At 37.4% G+C, this 24,146-nt stretch overlaps 1 protein-coding gene across 1 annotated transcript in view; it reads right to left on the minus strand.

The window, feature by feature from the left end:
• LOC107288957 (catenin alpha-3) overlaps nucleotides 1-24,146 on the minus strand; it is a 237,381-nt gene that overhangs the window by 167,082 nt on the left and 46,153 nt on the right. Inside the window, exon 2 of the mRNA XM_029284460.1 lies at nucleotides 15,347-15,547. Within this exon, the coding sequence (XP_029140293.1) occupies nucleotides 15,347-15,547 (201 nt within the window). The remainder of the gene's footprint in view (nucleotides 1-15,346; nucleotides 15,548-24,146) is intronic.

Here is a 24,146-nt window from a genome sequence, read left to right on the forward strand (position 1 = left end):
GCAAATTAAGTTTGAATAGGAGTTTAAGAAGGATACGAAGGCCATTTTTGGATACTATGTAAGAACACGCATATTAAAGAACATTGACCAGGGGTAGGCAACCTTGGCTCTTTTAAGACTCATGGACTTCAACTCCCAGAATTCCTGAGCCAGCATGGCTCAGCTTGGAAACCTCTCCCTTTCCCCTCAGCATGGCTGGCTCAGGAATTCTGGGAGTTGAAGTCCACAAGTCATAAAAGAGCCAAGGTTGCCTACCCCTGACATAGACTGTATCTCATTCTGTAAAGAAAAGAAAGATAAAAGTTTCCCTGTCAGTGGTGTCCTACTCTAGAGCATGGCGCTCATCTTTGTTCCTTGGCCAAGGGAGCCAGTGTGGTCTGAAGACATTTTCCATGGTCATATGGCCAGCATGGCTACCGCTAAAGTTGCACAAAACACTTTTACCTTCCCATCAACATGGTACCTATTAATCTACTTGCATTTGCCTGCTTTTGAAATGCTAGTTGGGCAGAAACAGAGGCAGGAAAGGGAGATCATCCAGTAGTGCGGCTCTCAGGTCTCGAACCAGGGCTGTTAACTTTAACTACTGAGCCACCCCACTCCCTGTCATTCTATATTACAGTGTGGGAAGTCAGCCCCCCCCCAGAGAAACTTTATCATCATCATCATCATCATCATCATCATCATCATCATCATCATCATCATCATCATCATTATTATTATTATTATTATTATTATTATTATTATTATTATTATTATTATATTTCCTCAAAGGATCTTAAAGAGGCAGAAAAGCATGCCCAGTTTTTCTTAATAGCCTCAAGTCTCCCTCCCCCAAGCAGAAACCAGCTCTGTAGAAATGCAGATGTAATAATCAATTCAGGAAGGTTGGAGCCCTACAGCTAGAAGCTTAGGAAGACAAAGACCCTTAAAATCTACATACCCCACCCCACTCAAGACAGGACATAATAGGATTAACCCAGAGATGCCAAAGGGGCACACTCAGACTCACATCAAAGTACATGACACAGGAAATACAAAGCCTCAAACAGGAACAGGAAACAACTCCAAGCAAAAGTCCAAGAGGGTATAAAAACCCACTCCCTACTACATGTGCTCTCTTTTTCTTCCAGAGCCATCTTTCTATCTGGCTCTCCTCTTCAATAAACTACAACTTTCTTTCTTTTTTTTTCTTTTTTTTTTAATTGAAAATTTTTATAATATAACTCCCCACCTCCCTCATACCCCACCCTTCCCCACCCCTCTCCCTTCCCCCCGACTTCCCAGAGCTACACACAGGGTTTACAATACAATAATTATATTCTGTCTTAAATTATATTATCCTTAAATTAACAATTCTATAACATCCTTTAGCTCTCTTCTAAACTGACATATTAAACATCATTATTACAAATTATTTAATTTTAATAAAATATACTACATTAACNATCAAATTCAACATCAATTCCATTTCTTTTTTATCCAAATTTTCCATAATACCCAGCAAAAATAGCTGAGGCTTAAACTTTATCTTTTTCTTAAAGACATTTTGAATATTCCACCAAATCTTTATCCAAAATGCTTTAACCATCCTACAAGTCCACCACACATGAAAATAAGTTGCATCTAAATTTCCACATCTCCAACTACATGCGCTCTCTTTTTCTTCCAGAGCCATCTTTCTATCTGGCTCTCCTCTTCAATAAACTACAACTTTCTTTCTAAGGCAGTCGCCATGTTGTTTATTCCCAGCTTGGATTGGACCCTGATGAAGAGTTTAGATCTCCAACAACAGTATAATTAATAACTCATACATAGAGCTCAAATTAGACAAATAAGATACCAAAATCAGAGTAAAATTATTTGTTAGGAACATAAATATTTAATGTGCAACAAGTTGCAACAACATTGTCAAGTCTATTTAAGGCAAGACTTAACAAGTTTCCCATTCTTAGGCTTTGCACTCCACTTTGTGCTTTTATGGACAGGTGCACAGTGGTGGGATTCAGCCAATTCGCACCGGTAACTAATTTTTTGTTGCCCAGGCCCAGAATGGACTTCTGGAAGCAGCATTCACATATTTGAATCCCACCACCGTAGGTGCATAAGAAAATTCTTATTATAAACTTCTATCTGCCTCTCACCAAGTGATCGTGTTCTGTGAGAGATGCACACTGATTCTACTGTGACAAAAAAATTGATACCTGCACAATTTGATTTGGACAAGAACATTAGCAAATCAAATACTAAAAATCTCCAAGAAAAAGCATTTGGTTGTACACATAAACAAAATGAAAAGTAGCCAACAGCTCCTTTGACAGAAAGTAATCTATATTCCTTATATTAACTTTAACCCAAGTATCATTAAATACCAAAGTCAGAAAGAGCTATAAAATATAGGGTCGCAAATTTCTTATTTGATTGTTAAGAAAAAAATTAACTGTAGTCATAAATTTATTACTTGATTTTTAGATGGTAGACCTCCAGAATGTGATAGACTGTTTGTGAACGAAAATTCTACAGAGATAATAAACAGGACATTTGCAAGTATGACTTTTATCTGTGTAAATCTACTGCAAGAATGGGTTCGTCAATAAAAAATATTTGACACAGCAATATTTTACAGCATGAGAGACATATCTAGTTATTTGAAGAAATGGAACATTCACTATTAAAGAATATTAGATTAAGTGCATTATAACACTAAAAGTAATTCTGAAGTCATTGTAGTGGCTGGAAAGAGACAGCTTAGTTATTGATCTGATTGTGCAAGCACAGCGCTCTGCCTCCATTATTATCAATGCCATCTAAGACGATCCAGGAAACATACCTTCTCCGTTAAGTGCCTGCCATCTGGAACCCATAACCCCAGTGATTCAAATGGCTCTGCTGAAAATCTGGATTTTCCCTGGGGCAGGTTATGGATGTAAGCCCAATCTGGTGTTAGATTGATATGTGTGCAGAGTTCATCTGTACATATTGAGGTGTTTTAATTGCTTTAATAGCTTACTTATTGATGATTACACTGTTTGTTAACTACCAGAGTTGTTGGTCAAGTGAACACCATATAAATCATTATAAATAAATAAATGCTGGGCTAATTAATCTTTTGATGCTATTTTTTATTATTTTAATTAATATTTTTTTTTTGTCTTAGCTTCAATACAGAGAGAGATGCAGATCATCTACTGAAATGGCTGATAGGTAAAATCGTTGTGGACGAAATAAAATTGTCCATTTTAGATTTTAAAAAAAATCTAATTGTATTGATCTCCAAAATATTATTTTAGTGTTATTCAAAAGAAAGCTCATCTCCCTCACTTAACTGTATTAATACAATTCTTTAGAATACATCATTTGCCTTAGCCTGTACACTTTAGCATCTGAGGACAAGGTAAAGGCTGTTGTTAATTTTAAAATCACTTTTATGTTGACGTAAAGGCAAATGTATGAAGCAATAGCTACAAATCTTGTATAAATAATAAATTATGTTGATAATAAAAGTAAGTGGCAATGTACCCACACCAGAAAAAAATCAATAGTATGAAATATTTGTTCAAATTCATAAATGGATTAGTACACTTTTAGTGATTCAAATAATAAACCAGAACAGTGTTTTTCAACCTCAGCAACTTTAAGATGTGAGGACTTCAGCTCTCAGAATTCCACTTCCAACCTAACCCAAACTTTAAAGCCCTTTATAGCATGGGACTGGGCTATCTGAGGGATTGCCTCTCCCTGGTTACATCAGTCCATTCCATCTGATCTGGCAGAGAAGGCATGTTGTGGGTACCATGGGCTAGGGACTTTCATTTGGAGGGTCCCAGGAGACATGCTTTATTGTGCCTGCCTGCCTGCCTGCCTGCCTGCCTGCCTGCCTGCCTGCCTATCTATCTATCTATCTATCTATCTATCTATCTATCTATCTATCTATCTATCTATCTATCTATCTATCTATCTATCTATCTATCTATCTATCTACCTACCTACCTACCTACCTACCTACCTACCTACCTATCTCTCGGAAAAAGAGTCAGCCACAATATTTTAACCTTCAGAATTAACATCTTGACTGATTGTAAGTTTTGGTGCCAGGGTATGGCAGGTTGAGTTGTCCATGTGTTCTTGGGGTGACCCAATGGTTTCAGAGTTAAATAATTATTGTGGCTCAGTGTCATGCAGACATTGAAAAGCTTCAGGCCTGATTAAAATACTAAATTCAGGATTGTTTGCCTTATAGCTGAAAACATCAAAAAGGGAAGAAACATTAAGTAATGAAGGAAGAGGATGGTTGCTGTTTCTGGAATTGTTTTTGTACAGTGTGGACTGAATGCTCCAACCTGAAGAGAAATCCACCTTTGAAGATCCATCAAAACTGAGCAGGACCCAAGAGAGAGAGAGAGATGCTGAACAAAGTGGCTGCTGGGAAGGACCACAATCTTTCAAGGATGGACCAGAGGTCAAGGGGCTTGAGAAAGGTGCTGGAATTTATAAACCACCACCCAACAAAGAATTATTTGTCTCTTTTCCCATTCTCTTCCTTGGGATGGAAGCAAACCCAGGAGTAAAAGAAGAGGAAGAATCTTTATGGGTCAGTAAGGGAGAGAGCAAAACAGGCATTGTTAAAAGCTCTGTTTGAAATTGTCTGTATTAGAATACATACATACATACATACATACATACATACATACATAAAACTAAGGTACACATATATATAAAACTAAGGTACATATATGTTAAATTTTCTGTAAACAGAAAATGTGTGGATGTTTGGAATGTTACTGTCCCTTTTTCCCTGACCTCTAACACAATGAAAACAAATAACACAGAAGAAATGGAATTATCTAGAAGTATTTTTATTAACATTGATTTATGATGGCATATTTGTCTGAAGTTTCTAAATACCCAATTGCGAATGTTCTCAATCATTTAATCTATCAACATATTTGACATTTTAAAAGTATCTGCCTATTCTGTGCAGTTGACATATAAATTCCCGATTTTATTAGAAATTCTAGATGTAACATTTGATTCTATAATTTAACCTACTTGGAAATGTGAATCATCTCTCTTTAAAAAGTGTTATAATGTTCATTCACAACTACCTATGGCAAGCAATGTGTAAAATTAAAGATGTTAATCAAGGTGGGCTAAGTTGAGCTGAAACTCTGAGTTTCATTCATTCACAACCTGTCCTGTTGCAGTTTTCTTCCCTAGTTTCCATAACAAAACAATCCACATTCACTCTAGAAATACGAAGTTTCCCCTTTGTTTGCTCTAGTTTGATAATCTCTAACAGGACTGTACATATTGCTGTTGTCCTAATCTAGTCACCAAAGAATCTTAGACCACACACCAAGTTCACAGCTAATACTTTGCATTCCCTATAAATCAAAAATAAGAAAAATCAGACAGGAATAGGGAAAAAAAATATTGAAAACAGGTGAGAGGAATAGTTATTTCCTATCCGATTTTACTTGCAAATGTAACAATGTGCATCATTTTACACATCAACGGATGGAAACTGATCAAGGAGAGAAGCAACTTAGAACTAAGGAGAAACTTCCTGACAGTTAGAACAATTAACCAGTGGAACAACCTGCCTCCAGAAGCAGTGAATGCTCCAACACTGGAAGTTTTTAAGAAAAGACTGGACAGCTATTTGTCTGAAATGGTGTAGGGTTCCTGCCTGAGCAGGGGGTTGGACTCGATGACCTCCAAGGTCCCTTCCAACTTTATTATTATTATTATTATTATTATTATTATTATTATTATTATTATTATTATTATTATTATTATTATTATTATTATTATTATTATTATTTACAAAATTTGTTGCATAGCTATAGTGATCAGGATTAGGATTGGAACAGCAATTTGCTAGCTTCACATTTTAATGCAAAGTTACCTAATTTACATAGCCAGGACCAGCCCTGGATTAAAAGACATGCAGATATAAATCCACAGCTGCACTTCTTCACATTTTGGGATTCAGATTTCCAATTAATATATACAAATGCCAACATATCGTAGAGAAAATGTATATTAGAAAAAAACAAACTATAAAATGCATTATATTATAGAATATTGCTTGCAAAGATGCATTTATTAATAATTTTGTCTCCAGACCTTTGTTGCTCTTCTCTCCACACTTGCTAGAGTAACTGATTAAACTCCTTGAAAACTCTCAGTTAAGTGTTTTGGGGACTTTAACTCAGCGCTTTATGCATCTCTTATAAAAGCTGTTTGTCTTTGCAACCAGAATTGGACTCAAATGAGACTGATATTCAAACCTATATTCTTCACTTGGAGCCTACATCACCAAGGCTATAACCAGGTTTAAACTTGGGCAGTGGCACTCAAAGGGAAGAAGATAAAATATTTAAAAAGAAAGACACCATTTTTTCCCCAAAAACAATTTGCCTAAATAACACTAGTATAAACATATATTTATTTCATGCAATGTTAGTAATTGTAAACAAGGTACACTATTTTAATACCAGAGGATGAACATCTCATAAGCTTTTTCTTCCCCCATCTCTTGGGCAGATATAATAAAGTAAAGGAAATTATTAATAATGGCATACCTTTTTATTGCTCTCCATATTAACTGCATAATAATATGCATTACGGCATATCAGATCGTTTTAGTGAATTTCCCTATGGGAGACATTTATCTACCCACTTAGATGCTCTAGAGTCAGGAAGAGGAAGTTGAACAATTCTAACAAGTCATCCCGGTCTTAAAAGCAGATACTGGGGATAAAATAGCAAATGGCACTTATTAGTAATAATGATTAGGAAATCAAGACTTGGAAAAAAAAACATGAAACATAGGCAAATTTGCCCAAATTGCAGTATATTTGCAGAATTCTAGACATGTCATTACAGCCTACCTTATAATTTTGATGATTCTTTGAAGGTCATGATATTTTGTTAATGCAGACAGTCCAAAATGAATGAATCCCACATCTTAGGATGACATACTGTTTAAGCAGGGGACTAAGACTTCACTTCATTTTTGGACATGCAAAACAGTATAATAGTTCTATGCCTTTGTGGATCATGAACTTCTTGCACAATGTAAAATCTAGGTCAGGTAAAAGATCAGCAATACAATTTAGAAGCTGATGTGTTATTATATCATGCAATGAATACTTCATAATTGTATGGCTGAGGAGAAGTGTATTTGGTAGATTTCTAAAGGTTTATGTGGCCACACATTTGGCATAAATGACACCCTTGTCAGTGTTGAATTTGAAGAAATTACTATATGTTTAATAAAATTTTATCTTTGATCATGGCAAGTAATTGAACTTTATTGCTATAGTACTATCGCTGCTGTATTAGTCTAATCAGATTCTGAGTACAAAAGCTAAAACTGATGAGGCTTTTTGCAAAATATTACTCAGAAAGAAAAGAGGCCATGAGATTAACATGCAGGTCTATCTACATTGATTTCTGAGTAAGTATGCAACAGATAATATGATATGAATTTCAAATCCATAAATTAAAAATACTGAAAATATTTTCTAAACTCAGTGGCACCAAAGGGGATAGCTAGCTCGATGGACGGACGGACGGACGGACGGACAGACAGACAGACAGACAGACAGACAGACATGTCTTATCTATAAACTGCTAAATCACTTCTCTTTCCTATATGTGAAAGCTGTTTTCTTCCTTAGAGAATACAACTGTTAAAACTCACTGAGTCTTTCTCCAAGTTTAACATGGAGCCATTTATTACAATAGATTCATGACTCTCAGATCAGGTATTGTGGATATTTTGCAATTTAAGGACTATTAAAGTGAAGTTTCTCATCAAAAGGAATAACTCTAGCACATAATTCTGCAAATATACTCCATGCGTATAATTCTGCAAATATACTCCATGTGTAGCGGATATTTATCCTGCAAATATATAGGATAACTATGAAGTTCATTCCTACTTAATTGGAGTATTTACACATCTAAAGAGGATTAAGCAGTGTGGTTCTTTTCTATACTGTAAAGCAAAACATACCTGAGTACTATCTATCTATCTATCTATCTATCTATCTATCTATCTATCTATCTATCTATCTATCTATCTATCTATCTATCATCTATCTATCTATCTATCTATCTATCTATCTATCTATCTATCTATCTATCTATCTATCTATCTATCTATCTATCTATCTGTCTGAATCCTGTGGGATAAAAGTACATTTCAATGGAAACTTTGAGTAAATATGGACTTCAAAATCCAGTGGCCATTTTTATTCAATAACTGAACTCAATAGGATTTGAAGAGCCTTATCATAAATGAAGTGATGAGTGGTAGATCTGATTCTACAGAAACCACTAAGTACGTTCCCGCCTAAAATTGTATAGGTCAGGCTTATTTGGCAGACTCTCCTCAGCAACCTATTTTACAAACACCTGTGCAAATGCCAACTTTCCATATAGTTAGGTTCAGTATGCTGCCTTCATCATGGTTAGAAAGGAGATTTAATGACAGTCGTCCTCAAGAATATAGCGGCCCATTTTGGCAAGCTGAAGGCTCAGATTAAAGGACTGAATTCGGCCCTTAAACTAACTTCCATGAGCATTCAGAAGGAGGCTTTCTTGTTGTCCTTTAGCAGATAAATCAACCGTGATATTCAGGACAGCAGCATTTGTTCAATCACCATTTCATTGTTTTAGAGCAATACAGATGCTACCAAAACAATTTTAATCATATAGTCATTCAGGTGATATAGCGTATGTTATGGGAGCATTGACCATAAATAAATATATAACAATATAATATTTCTTATCAGAAGACTGCAATGTGCTCTAAGTAAATAAAAAAACCTATTGTGGTTTTGTAATCTAGTACTGCTATGTAATACTCTGATCATATAAATCTGAAAACTGGACATAAATTTCCTAGGAACTGGTCCATGGCTGTTCAGACTACAAGCACAGATCAAACAACACAAAGTCCTTAACCTCACAAGGAGAAACTAAGTTGTTGAACAAGAAAGTCAATAATCAGATTAGTAATATTGGAAGTTTATGAACCAGATCTCAAAGAGTGACTCAGTTGCAGAGTAGGAGGATGCTCTGGAGATACTGCTTTCTAAAAGAGATGAAACTTTATAACTCTGGAAACTTCCGGTGCTATCCAGACTGCAGATGTCTCTAATCATAACACAGCTGGGCAACTTTTGAGCCAACTTGTATCTAATTCAGAGCTGGGAGAAGATGGCTCTCCTCCAATTTCTCAGCAGTGGAAATGAGGGCTCACTGAAAAGAAGGAGTGGAACTTCCAGAATCAGAAAAGATTCAGAGAAACAAGCATCCGTCATGGAAGAGCAGGAAAAAAAGACAAAGCAAAAGAAGTCTCCTATAAAATGTCAAGCATTATTCTATTTCCTTTCCCCATATTATTATACTCTTGTATTATACTCCTTGAAACTCTTGCGGAGCAGATTATTACTATTATACAATTTGGCTTATTTTATTTTTCACCCTGGCTTGATTGTTGAACTGAAAACCAATAAATGAACCTTCATTATGGCTTATCTCTTGATCAGTCATGGCAAAACTTTTGCACCTGCAGCTTTGGACAAGACAAAAAGCTAGTATTTCATAGGAGGATTAAAAGCCAAGCCAAAGTTTGTACAGGAAGTTTAAATGGCATATAAGAAATCAAACAAAACCAGAGTCCAGTCCTGTACAATTTCAACAATACAGGTACAAAGTACACACAGATAAGATCATAGCAAACTTATAAAACAGTTGCAAAAATCCCAAATGGAGGATTTTAAGCCTCAGCTGGCTGAGAATAACCAATGAGGGAACTCCAGAATATTAAAACTCCACAGCAAAGTTTTCATATAAGATTGTTTTCCTCTCCTACCTCATGCTGGTATACCTAGTATTGCATTGGTATTTAGCTAATTAGAAGAGGGCCTGAATGCATCTTTTGCCTGCAGAACTAATATTCCCCAGGTCAACCCTAATGTCTCCAGGAACAAATTGTTACATGGGGAATTCCAGGTACTGCCCCAAAATTACATATTCAGTTTCCATTTACCAAATCTAGAGAAATTCTTGATCCAGCACTAGAGTTCATTTATACCAATCTTTCTCATATTTATTTATTCCAGTATATTCCAGGCATTGTGGATATTGGTCTAAGCCTGAACAAAACATGCTGCTGCGGTTGCATTTCAGGAGTACAAAGCAGAAGATTCAAGTTTTCTTGAATCCCATTAAACTTATAATGGTATGGCTTATAGGACAGTTAATCTGTAGGATCAATTAATCTTGATCTGAACTAATGCAATTTTAATTTGCTTTAAGCAGGACTAGGCTGTGCCAAGAAATATAGTAGACTCCAATAGCTCCTTTGGGCATTGATACAAAAGGCCAGGAATAATTTGATGAGAAAGAAAAGTACATATGCTTTAACACACCAAACAAACAAAGAGGAAATAACATATGAGCAGAAACAAGATAGGTCATCCTCCAGGCTCTGTTCTAGAAGAAAACAAAACTGAACTGGATACTGAAGAAGGAAGAATATCAAAGGAAGGACATTGCTACAAAACTTATTCATTTTCATATTGCAATACTTTGTTTATATATCAACATAAAGTGCTGAATGAATCCAGACAAGAATGTTTTAACAGGCGTATCCTAGATTATGATGATCTAGTAATATAATCTGAGGTATTAAAGGCAATATTTATAAAAAAATTATAGCCTATTTTATTGAATAAACAAGACAATCATTCCTACATAAACTGTTGCTTAATTCCTTCAAAACATCATCAAATCACTGGCATTACTTAGTCAAATAATGAAATGCCTGCAAGCAAACAACCAAACGCAGAGAACACCAAGGACTTCACAGTTTTGACCCTGAGCTACAGATAGCCTTTTCTATTAGAATGCCCTTCAAGCCACAGATTATGTTAAAGATCCTGTACGATTATGAAATGTGCTTTTTTTGTGCTGCTGTTTTTCTCTTTAAAAATCTGTCATTTTCTATGAAATAATTGGCACTGACAGACAAAACCAATGCCATATAGCTAACAGTCAAAATAGAGAATGATTTACATACACTCGGGGAACTTGTTTTCTGATTATAGCATGAATGGGCTTTTCAGCATAAATTTGCCTAGAGTGGAATGAAAGATTTGGCACAAATTAACCTTAGCATTCTTTACTAGCTAGAAATGGACTCTTAATAGATAGCAATAGCACTTAGACTTATATACTGCTTCACAGTGCTTTACAGCCCTCTTATAGAGTCACCATATTGCCCCCAACAATCTGGGTCCTCATTTTGCCGAGCTCGGAAAGATGGAAGGCTGAGTCAACCTTGAGCCGTTCAGAATTGAACTCCTGGAATGAGTAGTGAGTTAGCCTGCAGTACTGCCTTCTAACCACTGTGCTCCCATGGCTCTTGTAGATAGTCTACTCTACTACATTACAAGGCTGCTGCAAAAAGCAGCATTCATCAGTTAATTTTAGACCTAATACACATTATATTAAACATGGACTACCATTAAGAGCACATGAAGAATTCTACCGGAAAATTTTCATTTGTTGAATAATAGTTTTTATTACTTTTTAAAAGACTTAAAAAGCATATGTGCTCTGCTACTAGAGGTCTTGTGACATGGATGTCAAGACCAAAGTAAATTAAACACAACCCCTCCCTTTAAAAAAAACATGGGGAGCAGCATAGAACTGGCTATGTAGTATTTTGGGCCCAATGGATATATTTAGACCCCCTTGTTAAATATTCCTTGGCATTCCCATATCTGGCACATGAATAAATCAACCCCCTCTCAAGTACCAGAAGACAACTATCATGTCACCCTTAATCCTTCCCTTTGTTAAGCTAGACCTATTTAATACCCTTAACTGTTTATCATGTTTTAACTTCCATACCCCTTATATTGTTTCTCTTTGCACTCTTTCTAGGGCCTCAGTATCTTTTTTGTATCTCAGTGACTAGAACTGGGTGCAGAATTCCAAATACGGCCCTACTAGTTGTGGTATAAACAGGTACCATTACTTCTTGTGATCCTGATGCTATCCCTCTGTTGATGCATCCTAGGACTGCGTGGTTTTTTTTTGGCAGTTTCAGCACATTGTTGGCTCATATCTAAGTGGTGGTTGACTAGGATACCTAGACCCCTCTCTCACAGTTACTGCTGGTGAGCCAGGTACTGCCTAGTCTGTCCCTGTGCATTTGTTTTTCCTACTAAGTGCAGGACCTTACTTTCCTCACCACTGAACTGTGTTTTGTTGGCTAAGGTCCAATGCTCAAATCTTCAAGATCCTTCTGAATCTTGAGCCTATCTTTCAAAGTGTTAGCACTTCTCCCCAGTTTGGTGTCATCTGCAAATCTGATGTAGTCTTACAATAAAGTAGAGTTAGTTCGTCAGGTTGTGTTTCCTGTCTTGTCAGGAAAGGCTGGGAAGGCTGACAAGGAAGAACAGTACATGGTCACAATGGAACCAATGAATAATATTGATTGGACTTTGTGAACAACCCTTTAGTAAGACGGTCCTTAAAATGTATGCTTCAACTTTTCATACAGAAGAAGAAGCAACTAATGAGGTTTATGATCAAGTTCAATTTAAAGTCAACATGCAAGTAAGATGTGCTACCTGTGATTGAGGACTTTGGCATTCTAAAGTTGGAAATATTAAAAAGGAAAATGTGCTTGGATTACACATCTTAAGAAGCCAAAACGAAGCAGGAGAATCACTTATCCATTGCTGCTACTCCAATGTTTTCTTCATAGCTATCATTGTCTTTCAACAACCAAAATGATGCCCGTTTATATGGACATCAATAGTTGGAGTACAACTGAATGCATTATTATTTAAAAAAGGTAGAGGAGCTTAGTTATCACAACAAAGATGTGGCCAGGGGCTAACTGTAAAACAGATCATGAACTGCTACAGCAGCAGGAGAAGGACAACCAGTTTCAACAACATACCCACCATTTTCAAAAACATCAGGAATCACTTTGAAGTCCTGAATCTCATTGAGCAACACTAGAAGAACACTCTGGAATGAAGTTAAAATAAGTTCTGTTAAGAAGGAATGTGAGATCAGATTGTCAAGGATTAAGAAACAGAAGATAGCAATCTGGATGTCAGAACAAATAGTGGCAATGCCAAGAAGAGACAAGAACCCAATGCTGTGAAAGATAAAGCTTTCAGGAAGAAACTCAACAAAGAATTTCTGAGAAATGTTCAAAGAGACAACAAGCAAGACTACAACAGTATCTGTAAGGACACGGGAAGAAATAGATACAAAAAAACAGTCACAGAAAAAGCTGGATTGGAAGAAGATGAATAGTGTTTTGAAACTGAAGGAAGAAACATCAGTAACCTGAACTGTGTTGACATTATTCTGATAGCTGAATATGCAAAACATCTGCAAACTCTAGTGAAAAACGTCAAGGAGCACGGTGAAAAATAGAAGTCAAACCAAATATAAAGCTGACCAAACTAATGAGAACAACCTATTATACTTTGAAGAAACAGGATAGAAAGAAGGTTGATATTTTGAACAAATTATTAATCCATCAATCAATCACTATAAGTAGATGGACTAAAGACAACTATTTCAAAGGATATTTGTTTGTGGAGATACTGACAGATAGGTGGGGGGTTTTTTTTGAAATTCCAAGTGCATCAAAATACATACATTGCAAAAAAATTATGAAAACCCAGGAATACATCACCATTGATATAGCTATAATTAAAATACTTTCCATTGAAAGCCATATCATTAACTCCTAAGGCCAGTTAGAAGACATTGAGGTTTCATAGACTCTCTGAATGTCAAAAGGAAGGGTCATTCCAATGTCCAGGGGAGAATCTATTCCAAAGGTAGGGAGAAAAAGACATGCTTCCATTGCCCTTTGGTGTGGACATAGTTTATTAGGATAAAATAAATATTTTAATGGGCTATATAAACAACAAGGAACAATACTTCCTGGGAGAAGTTGATTGTAAAATTATGCACATTAGAAAAATGCATACGAAAATATGTACAAATTGTTATGCCAACCTTTGAAAAATAATGAACTGATACCATAATGAGGTGAAATGGGAAAGGCAAAATGGGAGACATTGAAATTAACATGTTTGTATATCCCTCAGGACATAAAGAGAAATAAATTATTTGATTGAATATCTCTACGGCCCATTTGACTCTTATATTATATTTGCAGTGAGAAAGAGGAATGTGTTCTTCAAAATTCCAGCAGCTGCATTTTAACACAAACCAAGTAATAATCATAGTTTTTGATAGGGGAACTCTAGCATAATAATAAACTACACACTTGACATGAAGAGGTATGTTTCTAATTTAATCCTTGGCATCACTATTTAAGCAGATTGGATACAGATGTAGTAGGGAATCATCTGCCTGAGAATCTGAAGGGATACCACCCACCAAAACAAAAAAAATGCAGTGCTACCATTTAAAAAAAATGGCATTACTGGTAGAAAGTTTGGTACAGTGATGAAGTTGCTGCCCTAGAAACTAGGAGACTGTGAGTTCTAGTCCCACTTTAGGCATGAAAAGCCAGGTAACTTGGGGCCAATCACTCTTTCTCAGCCCAACTTACTTCACAGGGTTCCTTTTGTAGGAAAAAATAGGAGGAAGAAAGAGTATTACGTACATTCTCCATCTTGAGTTATTTATAAAAACATTAAAGGTGGATAAAAGGCAGATAAATAAATGAAAATGCTTGTTCTGATTTCTATGATATTAAATAGCTATTTCACATGTTCAAATTACTTCTTCACAGATATAATCTCAGCCTGAGAATAAAGTAGATCTGTTATGGCCACCTAGTAAATGAGATTTCAGCCAGTGACTTCCCAGCTCCCACTCTTAACTTTTGTGCACTCATACATAGAGTTTTCATGCATTGTGGAAATTTGATTCTATGTGCCACTATTTTAAAACAGCAACATTAGACACCCATTGCACCAAAATACAGATTGAAGCAGAAATCCAGCATTCTTGCTAAATCCGATGCTCAAATACTGTCCAATCATAGCCAAAGTATTTATATGAGAGAAGTATTAATGTCCTAATAATGCCACGTTTATCTATTTTTTTATATAAAGTAAGGAACATATGAGACAGATCTCAAACATAGAAAATATAGGTCTCCCCTAGTGCACACAGAAATCGAGGCAAATATTCCTAAATAACTTTTGTAATACATGAGTCAACTATAATTTCAGTTTTGGTGAATTGCTTATATTCCTTCATGGAAACACAGCAGAAATTAATAGCCTAGAAAAAATGCATATATACATACCGGCATTTGAGAGATAGCGCACATTTCTCATCACTCCTTCAGTGTAGGCTCCTGTCTCATAATTGTCCATCTCACCAGAGACAATGTCCGCCACTCTCGCTGCTCTCCCACGGATAGCACCAGCTGCACGGTCCAGTTCATCAGGATTGTGCTCTCTTAGGGCAATAATGCACTTGTTCACATCCTCCAGAATATGACTTTCTGTGAGAAAATGAGATCACACAAGGTGACTTAGACCAAGTTCCCTGACTAATTTCTGTGCTGCCACTGAGACAGATAAATGAAACCAATCGATCGATGTTGCAGCCAAAATTGCATATGTGAGTACAGGTCAATATATAAATAATATATTGTACCAATATAAAGGAAGTCTTTAAAGATCTACACATAAAGGTCTATAAACTCTTATGGACATTTTGCAAAGTTTTCCTTTTTTTCCCTATTTTTTTGGAGATATATGTTGGTACCTGAAGGCAGGACAAGAAGCAACGGATGGAAACTAACCAAAGAGAGAAGCAACCTAGAACTAAGGAGAAACTTCCTGACAGTTAGAACAATTAACCAGTGGAACAACCTGCCTCCAGAAGCTGTGAATGCTCCAACACTGGAAGTTTTTAAGAAGAAACTGGACAGCCTTTTGTCTGAAATGGTATAGGGTTACCTGCCTGAGCAGGGGGTTGGACTAGATGATCTCCAAGGTCCCTTCCAACTTTTATTATTATTATTATTATTATTATTATTATTATTATTATTATTATTATTATTATTATTATTATTATTATTATTATTATTATTATTATTATTATTATATTTTATAATAAAATAAATACAGTAGTTTAATATGGTATAAGCACATGCTTCAATTGTTTATTTGGTTATTATATTTTCAGCCTAATCTATCATTATTAATTTCCAACTCCTGGGAAGGTAGTTTGAAGGAAAATTACTGTTACAATAACCCCCAATAGACTTTGCATGTAAGTAAAAAGTTAAATCCTCAAGTTAGTATTATATATTTTAAGATTGGCTAAAACATGCTACAGTCAGAAAAAAAAATCTATACCAAGCCTCCACAAAGGTAATTAAAATTAGAATAATTAATCAGCAGCCCATAATCTTTTTGTAGCCTTAATTTTCTGCATTATTTGTGCTCAATCATCTCTATATAAGAGCCTCTCTTCAGACCAAATGCCAAACTTTATCCAACATGTTAATCTGTAATACAGGGATTACAGACAACTTTTCAGTTTCTCTACATAATTAAAAGTGTTCAAATAAAAATGTTCACTTCACTTCTACAAAACAATCTGACTGGCAGAATTGTGTTAAAGCTTCAATTCAGTTCTAATGGGTAGACCAGGGTTCTTCAAACTTGGCCCTTTTATGACTTCAACTCCCAGAATTCTGGCTGAGGAATTCTGGGAGTTGAAGTCCACATGTCATAAAAGGGCCAAGTTTTGAAGACCCCTGGGGTAGACACTTTCTGTGTTGGCAGACATAATCTGTGGCAAGCGGAGCAGATTCAGCCAAGAATAACTCATGCTGATAGCAAGAAAAACCCATAGCAGAGAAGGCTATGTTTCTGTAAATCATTAAAATTTCTTCATTTACTTCCTCAACACCTTTCTCATAACACTCCCCTGCAGCAGGGCAAGAATGGGTTAAAAACTAAACTATAACATCAAGGGAGAAAGCACACTCCCACGGTAGGGCAACATGAAGCCAAGAGTTCTTGCTTAATAATAATAATTATTATAATAAAGTTGGAAGGGACCTTGGAGGTGATCTAGTCGAACCTCCTGCTCAGGCAGGAAACCCCATACCAGGGGTGTCAAACTGCTGCACTCACCCCATTGCCAGCAATGGAAAAAAGTCATGATACGTTGTGACATGTCACGTGATGAGTTTGACACCCCTGCCCTATACCATTTCGGACAAATGGCTGTCCAGTCTCTTCTTTAAAAACTTCCAATGTTGGAGCATTCACAGCTTCTGGAGGCAGGTTGTTCCACTGGTTAATTGTTCTCACTGTCAGGAAGTTTCTCCTTAGTTCTAAGTTGCTTCTCTCCTTGATCAGTTTCCATCTGTTGCTTCTTGTCCTGCCGTCAGGCGCTTTGGAGAATAGCTTGACTCCCTCTTCTTTGTGGCAGCCCCTGAGATATTGGAACACGGCTATCATGTCCCCCCTTGTCCTTCTCTTCATTAAACTTGACATACGTAATTCCAGCAACCTTCACTCCAGCTTCACATAATAAAACATAGATCAGTCCTGAGATGTCTTTCATAACAATGTGTGAAGCGCAGGGATATCAGGAGATTCAGGCAGTTCAAATGAGTATAAAGATAATGTGTTTCCCTGAAAGTAAGACCTACCCTGAAAATAAGCCCTAACTTGGTTTTTGGGGGGTGGGCCTAATATAAACCCTACCCCAAAAATAAGCCCTAGTTTGGGGGTGAGGCACACACTTAAAAATCAAGTTAGGGCAGGGGTGGCAGCCAGGCCTCTCCTCGCCAGCCCATTTCTTCTCCGGCATCTTCTGCAGCCAGGCCTGCATTTCTCAGTCAGAGGCCTTTCTGGAAGGCCACTGCAGCCAAGAACCGAGCTATGGATTCAATTCATAGCTCAGTTCTGCAAGACCTCTACAGCCAAAGACCGAGCTATGGATTGAATCCATAGCTCAGTACTCGGTTGCAGGGGCCTTCTGGAAAGTCCTGACTGCAAAATGCAGGCCGGAATGCAGTTGCAGAATGATGCTGCTCTTTCAGCCACAGAAGAAGTAGACCGGCTGGGCGGGCTGTCAGAGCTGGAAGTGAGTATAAAAGACACCTCCCAAAATAAACCTCGTGCCTCTTTTGGAGACAAAAAAAATAGACCTGGTCTTATTTTTGGGGAAACACAGTATATTGCGAACTCTCTACTACAACATGGGTGTCAAACTCGCCACATCACATCATGTGTCGTGACGTATTGTGACTATTTTTTTGCATTGCCGGAGCCGGGGTGGGTGCGGCCTCTGCATGATGCAACCAGCCTGTGGGCCGGCAGTTTGACATCCCTGCTCTACGAGAATCTGACCAACTAGTGATCAAGGGAAATGAGCGGGAGATAAGAAAGGCATTCAAGATGGGCTGGATTTAGCTCTCTTGGCATGCACATGCATGGACTCATGACTTAGGATGCATTTGACACACACACCCTCCTCGGGCTCAGCCCGGTAATCTCCTACACTGTGACAAATCCTGCATCACTCTAGCTCAGTGTCTTTCAACCTTGGCAACTTTAAGACATGTGTACTTCAACTCCCAGAATTCTGAGAGTTGAAATCCATGTGTCTTAAAGTTGCAAAGGCTGAAAAACAGTGTGCTAGTTACTCTATGCCTCTGATGAAGGGAAATGCAGGTCACAAAATCTGATGCTTTCTAATAAAGTTGGCTAGTCAGAAAAGATGTTGCCAGACTTCTGATTTTTAACAACAACAACAACAACAACAAAATCCTTAACGTGAGTGCTTATTAGCAAAGAAATTTACAGAACCAAAGGACCTAGTTGATTTACGCACTTAAGCCCAGCTCTAATTAAGAAATGCATATCATAACCTCTGCTGGGTTTTAATATTACCTCAATAGAAGAAAATGAGCAAGGCATGTTGAATAAGATGATAAAACAATTGTTCAGTAATACAACAATACAGAAAAGGGCAATGCTCACAGAGATCTGGGAGTCCTAAAGTACCTTAATTATATTTTTAGAGAATTCCATACAAAAAGACAGATCTGATAAAGAGCTTCCCCACAGAAACACCATAGCAGCTTGTAAAATAGAACATAGAATATAAAACAATAGCGTTGGAAGGGACCTTGGAGGTCTTCTAGTCCAACCCTCTGCTCAGATAGGAGACCCTACACCAGAGGTCTTCAAACTTGGCCCTTTTATGACTTGTGGACTTCAACTCCCAGAATTCCTCAGCCAGCGTGCCTGGCTGAGGAATTTTGGGAGTTGAAGTCCACAAGCCATAAAAGGGCCAAGTTTGAAGACCCCTGCCCTATACCATTCCAGACAAATGGCTGCCCAGTCTCTTCCTGAAAACCTCCAATGATGGAGTATCCATCACTTTCAGAGGCAAGCCATTCCATTGATTAATTGTATTCACCATCAGGAAATTTCTCCTTACTTCTAGCTTGAATCTCTCTTTCATGATCTTCCACATGTTACTTTTTGTCTTGCCCTCAGGTGCTCTGGAGAATAAATTGACTCCCACTTCTATATGACAGCCTTTCAAGTACTGAAAGACAGCTATCACATTATCCCTAATCCTTCTCTTCAATATGCTAGATATATCCAGTTCCCTCGACCGTTCATCATACGGTTTAGCCTCCTGACGTTTAATCTTTGTTGCTCTTCTCTGCACTGTATCTAGAATTTCAACATCTTTTTTTGTATCATGGAGACCAGTAGTGGTCATGATGTCCTCACAAAGGTGATGCAAATGATGTAGAAAACTCTTTCACAATAGGATGGTCCTGCCCAGGGGAATGTTGGCAACTTGAAATTCTAGCACTTGATAGTAAGGAAACAGTTGACTAACAGGATTGAATGGAAAACGTAGCGTGCCCAGCCAAGGTGACTGCTGGCCCTTCACGATGCAGCTGGCCAATAGGTAAAAAATGGGGGGTGGGGTGGGATAGATAAGTAAAGGTGAGTTGATGAATACCTTGCAATCATAAGTATGGGCAGGATACCTAGCTCCCAGATTTTGATCACATCACCACGGGGTGCAGTAGTCATAACAACTGTTTGATCAGTGCTGTCCTACAGCTGCTCAATAATGGGATATATTCTGGAATGTGGCATTACCTCCCTCCGAGTTTAGATGTCCAGATCCTCTTAATCTCCAGGAAGGTCTTTAAAATCTGTGTGTTTCTTTCCATGTTAGGGCTAGCTTGCCACACAAGATGGAGTGTGTCCTGACTGTGTTGTTGACTAATTTATCACATTTACATAGCTGCCCATTTCACCAAAAGTAACTCTGGATCAGGGGTCTTCAAACTTGGCCCTTTTATAACTTGTGGACTTCAACTCCCAGAATTCCTCAGCCAGCATGCCTGTCTGAGGAACTCTGGGAGTTGAAGTCCACAAGTCATAAAAGGGCCACGTTTGAAGACCCCTGCTCTGGATTGTTGTGTTTTCTGCTGGGTGGGATTGTTGAAGTTCACTCACCTTCTTTTCTTTTGAGAATTAAGTCCTCAATTAATTCTTTATTGCACTATGATTTTTAATCTACAGTTTTGAAATCCTTTGAGTGTTTAAAGTGCTCCTCTCTGCACATTACTCCTCCCACTGTTTAATTATTTACCTATGTGTTTTAATTTCAAAACCACCTCAAAATGTACATTTTCTAAAATAAGTAACTGTTTATTCAATCATTTCTGTTGACAAAGAGGAAAATGAAAATATATTGATACCTTCATAGGAATATATAATCTGTGCAAGCAAACCTAATATAGCACTTGTTGAGTCATGCCGTGTAGTTTTAATTATTAGTATAGTTATATCTGACCTTCGATTATTACCTGAGGATTTAGGTCAGGTGAATTTTACATACAAAATATGGTGGAATACCATCCTTCTCCTGTCTGGAGAAGCAAAGAACATGAAGTGACAGCAAATATCATATTTGTATTCTAGGGTCTGAGTAAGGCTACCAAGTGTATTACTGAAGACAGGGAATGCTAAATTTTGCTTGTCTTTTTAAGTCATTAAATGTTCCAAATAATATCTCAAGTGAATGATTTGAATAAAAAAAATATGTGTCTTATTGAGGCCTAATAAAGGGAGAAAGAGACAGTAATAAAGAATTGTTTTAATTGGAGTCATTTTTAGAAGATGTTCAGATTGTGAGCTGCTAAAACAGACTTTTAATACTACATAATTCTGCCACTCTTTCTGACAAGGAGACAAAAAAACAGCATAACTTAGATGCTAAATGGCTTTCTCCTATGGTTATTTTCTTGAAACAAAGCTTTCCACTCATCCTGATAGTGTTGATGTAACTTTTCAATCAACAGTTGAAAACCTTTAGTTAATCCTGTGCTTTTTAAAGACTAGGCTTAGTAAAAAAAGAAAGAAAGAAAGAACACTAATATTTTATATTTATTCTCTTTGCTCCTAATATTATATGACCCAACTATCTCGGCAATGTTTTATTCTTTGTGCAAAGTGAATGTAGAGTGACTGTTGCATTAGATTATGCACAACTAAGTGCTATCCATTTCAGAGATGCCAATAAAATATTGTCAATAGATAATGGCTGTCTGTTATTCCTACATAATTGCTTAGGTAAAGACATTGTTTTGGAGAAATATTCTATTGTATCTACTATATATCTCTTTTACCAAATCCTGACACAAATGGAATGTCTGTTCCATGGCACTGAAATTTGTCCTCTACTATATGTCTTTGTGAGATACCAGCTGGAAACTGATTATTTAAGTTGCAATTTGCAAATCACTTACACAGCAGACTTGCACTTAATCTGGATGGCCTTGTCTTTTCCTTGAAAATGTCTGTAAGGTGTGTATGTGTGTGTGTGGGGGGGGAGATAGAAGCAGAGAAGCAATGGGCAAGGGTTACCAATTATTTCGGTATTATAATCATCCACTCCATGACATGGAGATTATACAATTTAAAAAACAGTAGCAAGTAGTAGAGGATACTATTAATTAGACCCCAAATGGGATGTTGGCACCTAGCTTAGAACTGAGATCTCAAAATGCAGAGAAGAGCAGAAAAGGAGCTGTCCTGATGCGTAATTGAGAACCATATTAAGAAGAACAGCCCTGCATCATTCATTTTAAGATTATGAATGCTACTGCATAGTGTTCCGGAAGGTGGGCATCACAACAAGAAAAGGTCTCTTCCTGGGTCTGGATGTCAGATGGACTCTGTCTCAGAGCATGCCTCTCCCAATGGATCTAGCAAGATGGGCAAATATCTCTGGGAAGAAGCTCCATGCCATAGAAAGGCTACATATGAAAGTAGGAACCCAGAGATTGACAACAGCTCATGTCTGGCTCCAGTGAATAGTGACAATGGAAGAATCAGGGATGAATTTGGGTGAAAAATGTACAATACCCTGAATGTGTATTGTGCATTGGCGGAATTTGCATTATGACATCCCAATGCATGCTTTATAACTTTTCTGTTGGAATATTCATGAGCAGGAAGAGTCATGTGGTAACTCAGTCAGCCAATGTGAAGAAAGTGCTACTGAGTCTGTGCAAAAGGGTATTGAGTTAGGAGCTGGATTCGTCCAGTCTCGGGTCTGTCTCTGTGTCTCTCTGTAAGAAGTCTTCATTGTGCTATGATGCTGTAAAGAAGAATGTATGGTATTGTAAATATTTTGATATGAATATAAAGGAGTTGTTTGAATCAGCTAAATGCAGTCAACTGTGAGAGCTTCTGATTTATTTTTCACCAATAGAGAAATTAAAATTCTCTAACATTTTCTTTCACCAATCACTGCGGATATCAATGCATAATGAATACACATTTACATACAAATACAGATATTTGGCATTGACTGCTGAAGAATAAAGCATTTACATGCTTGACAGATCGGTATTTGAAAAATATAAGAAACATAAAGGTAAAAATAAAGGTTTCTTCTGTCTAGTCATGTCAAACTTCAGCATTGCTAAAGACCTTTCTCTGGTCATGTGGCCAGCATGACTATACACCGAGGCATACGGAACACTATTACCTTCCCACTGAGATGGTACCTATTTATCTACTTGCGTTTGCATACTTTTAAACTGCTAGGTGGGCAGGATCTGGGGCAAATAGTGGGAGCTCACCCCATTACACAGCACTCAGGTCTCAGCACAGCAGGTCTCAAACCTCAGCTGTCAGCTTTGCAGCTGATAAGTTCTGCATCTTTGATCACCGAACCATCGCATCTCCTTAACCACTGAGCCATTGTGCCCCCAGTAAGAAATGTATTTACTGCTAAATCTGAATTAGGTTGCCCACATATATATATATATTTTAAAAAATAGAGAGAACAGCTATCTCATCAGCCCCTACTTTTGTATGACCTTGCTTTGTCATACCATCTAATCAAACTTTATTGAGAAAACTCAGTATGATTTCCTGGGAAGACATTCCTTGCTTTTAAATGTCATAGCATGAGAGGCAGCCTAACATCTGTTCTGAGTTCCATGCATTGCTTGTTTTTGTTCTGCTGCATCTCCCAGTCATCTTTACTAAGACTGAACATAATGTTTCTGGTTTGCTATCAACAGTTCCTATTGCATTTTTTTAAATTACAAGTCAATTTGCTTTATGCAACCGGGGCAACCGGAAGATGGAAAACATCTATTAGTTGATTAATCTAGGGAAAGTCAATAGAATTAAATTGGATGCATTCAGCCTTACTCCTATAAATCAAATGTAATATAAACAGCAATCATTTTATCTACCATCATTCAGAATGGAAAAACACTGCATTATAATTATAATTAAAAAAAAAAGGAAGATAGAGATTAAATTTTAGGATTTTTCCTGTCATAGTTCATAGTTTTTACTTTAAATTATTTTACTGCTAAGCAGGGCTTTTTTTCAGCCGGAACGCGGCGGAACCGCGTTCCGGCACCTTTTTCCGGGCCGGCCGCACCGGGCGCAACATCTGGGGGGGCGCGCTCGCACTCGCAGCTCTCTGCCCCTGCCTGGCTCACAACCGCGGCCATAGGGAGGCTCGGTCGGCGCGCCCCTGGCCCGTTTCCTAGGCGACCCTGCCCGAGC

This window comes from Protobothrops mucrosquamatus, unplaced genomic scaffold (assembly GCF_001527695.2).
Source record: "Protobothrops mucrosquamatus isolate PMUCROS unplaced genomic scaffold, P.Mucros_1.0 scaffold612, whole genome shotgun sequence".
Taxonomy (NCBI): Eukaryota; Metazoa; Chordata; class Lepidosauria; order Squamata; family Viperidae; genus Protobothrops; species Protobothrops mucrosquamatus.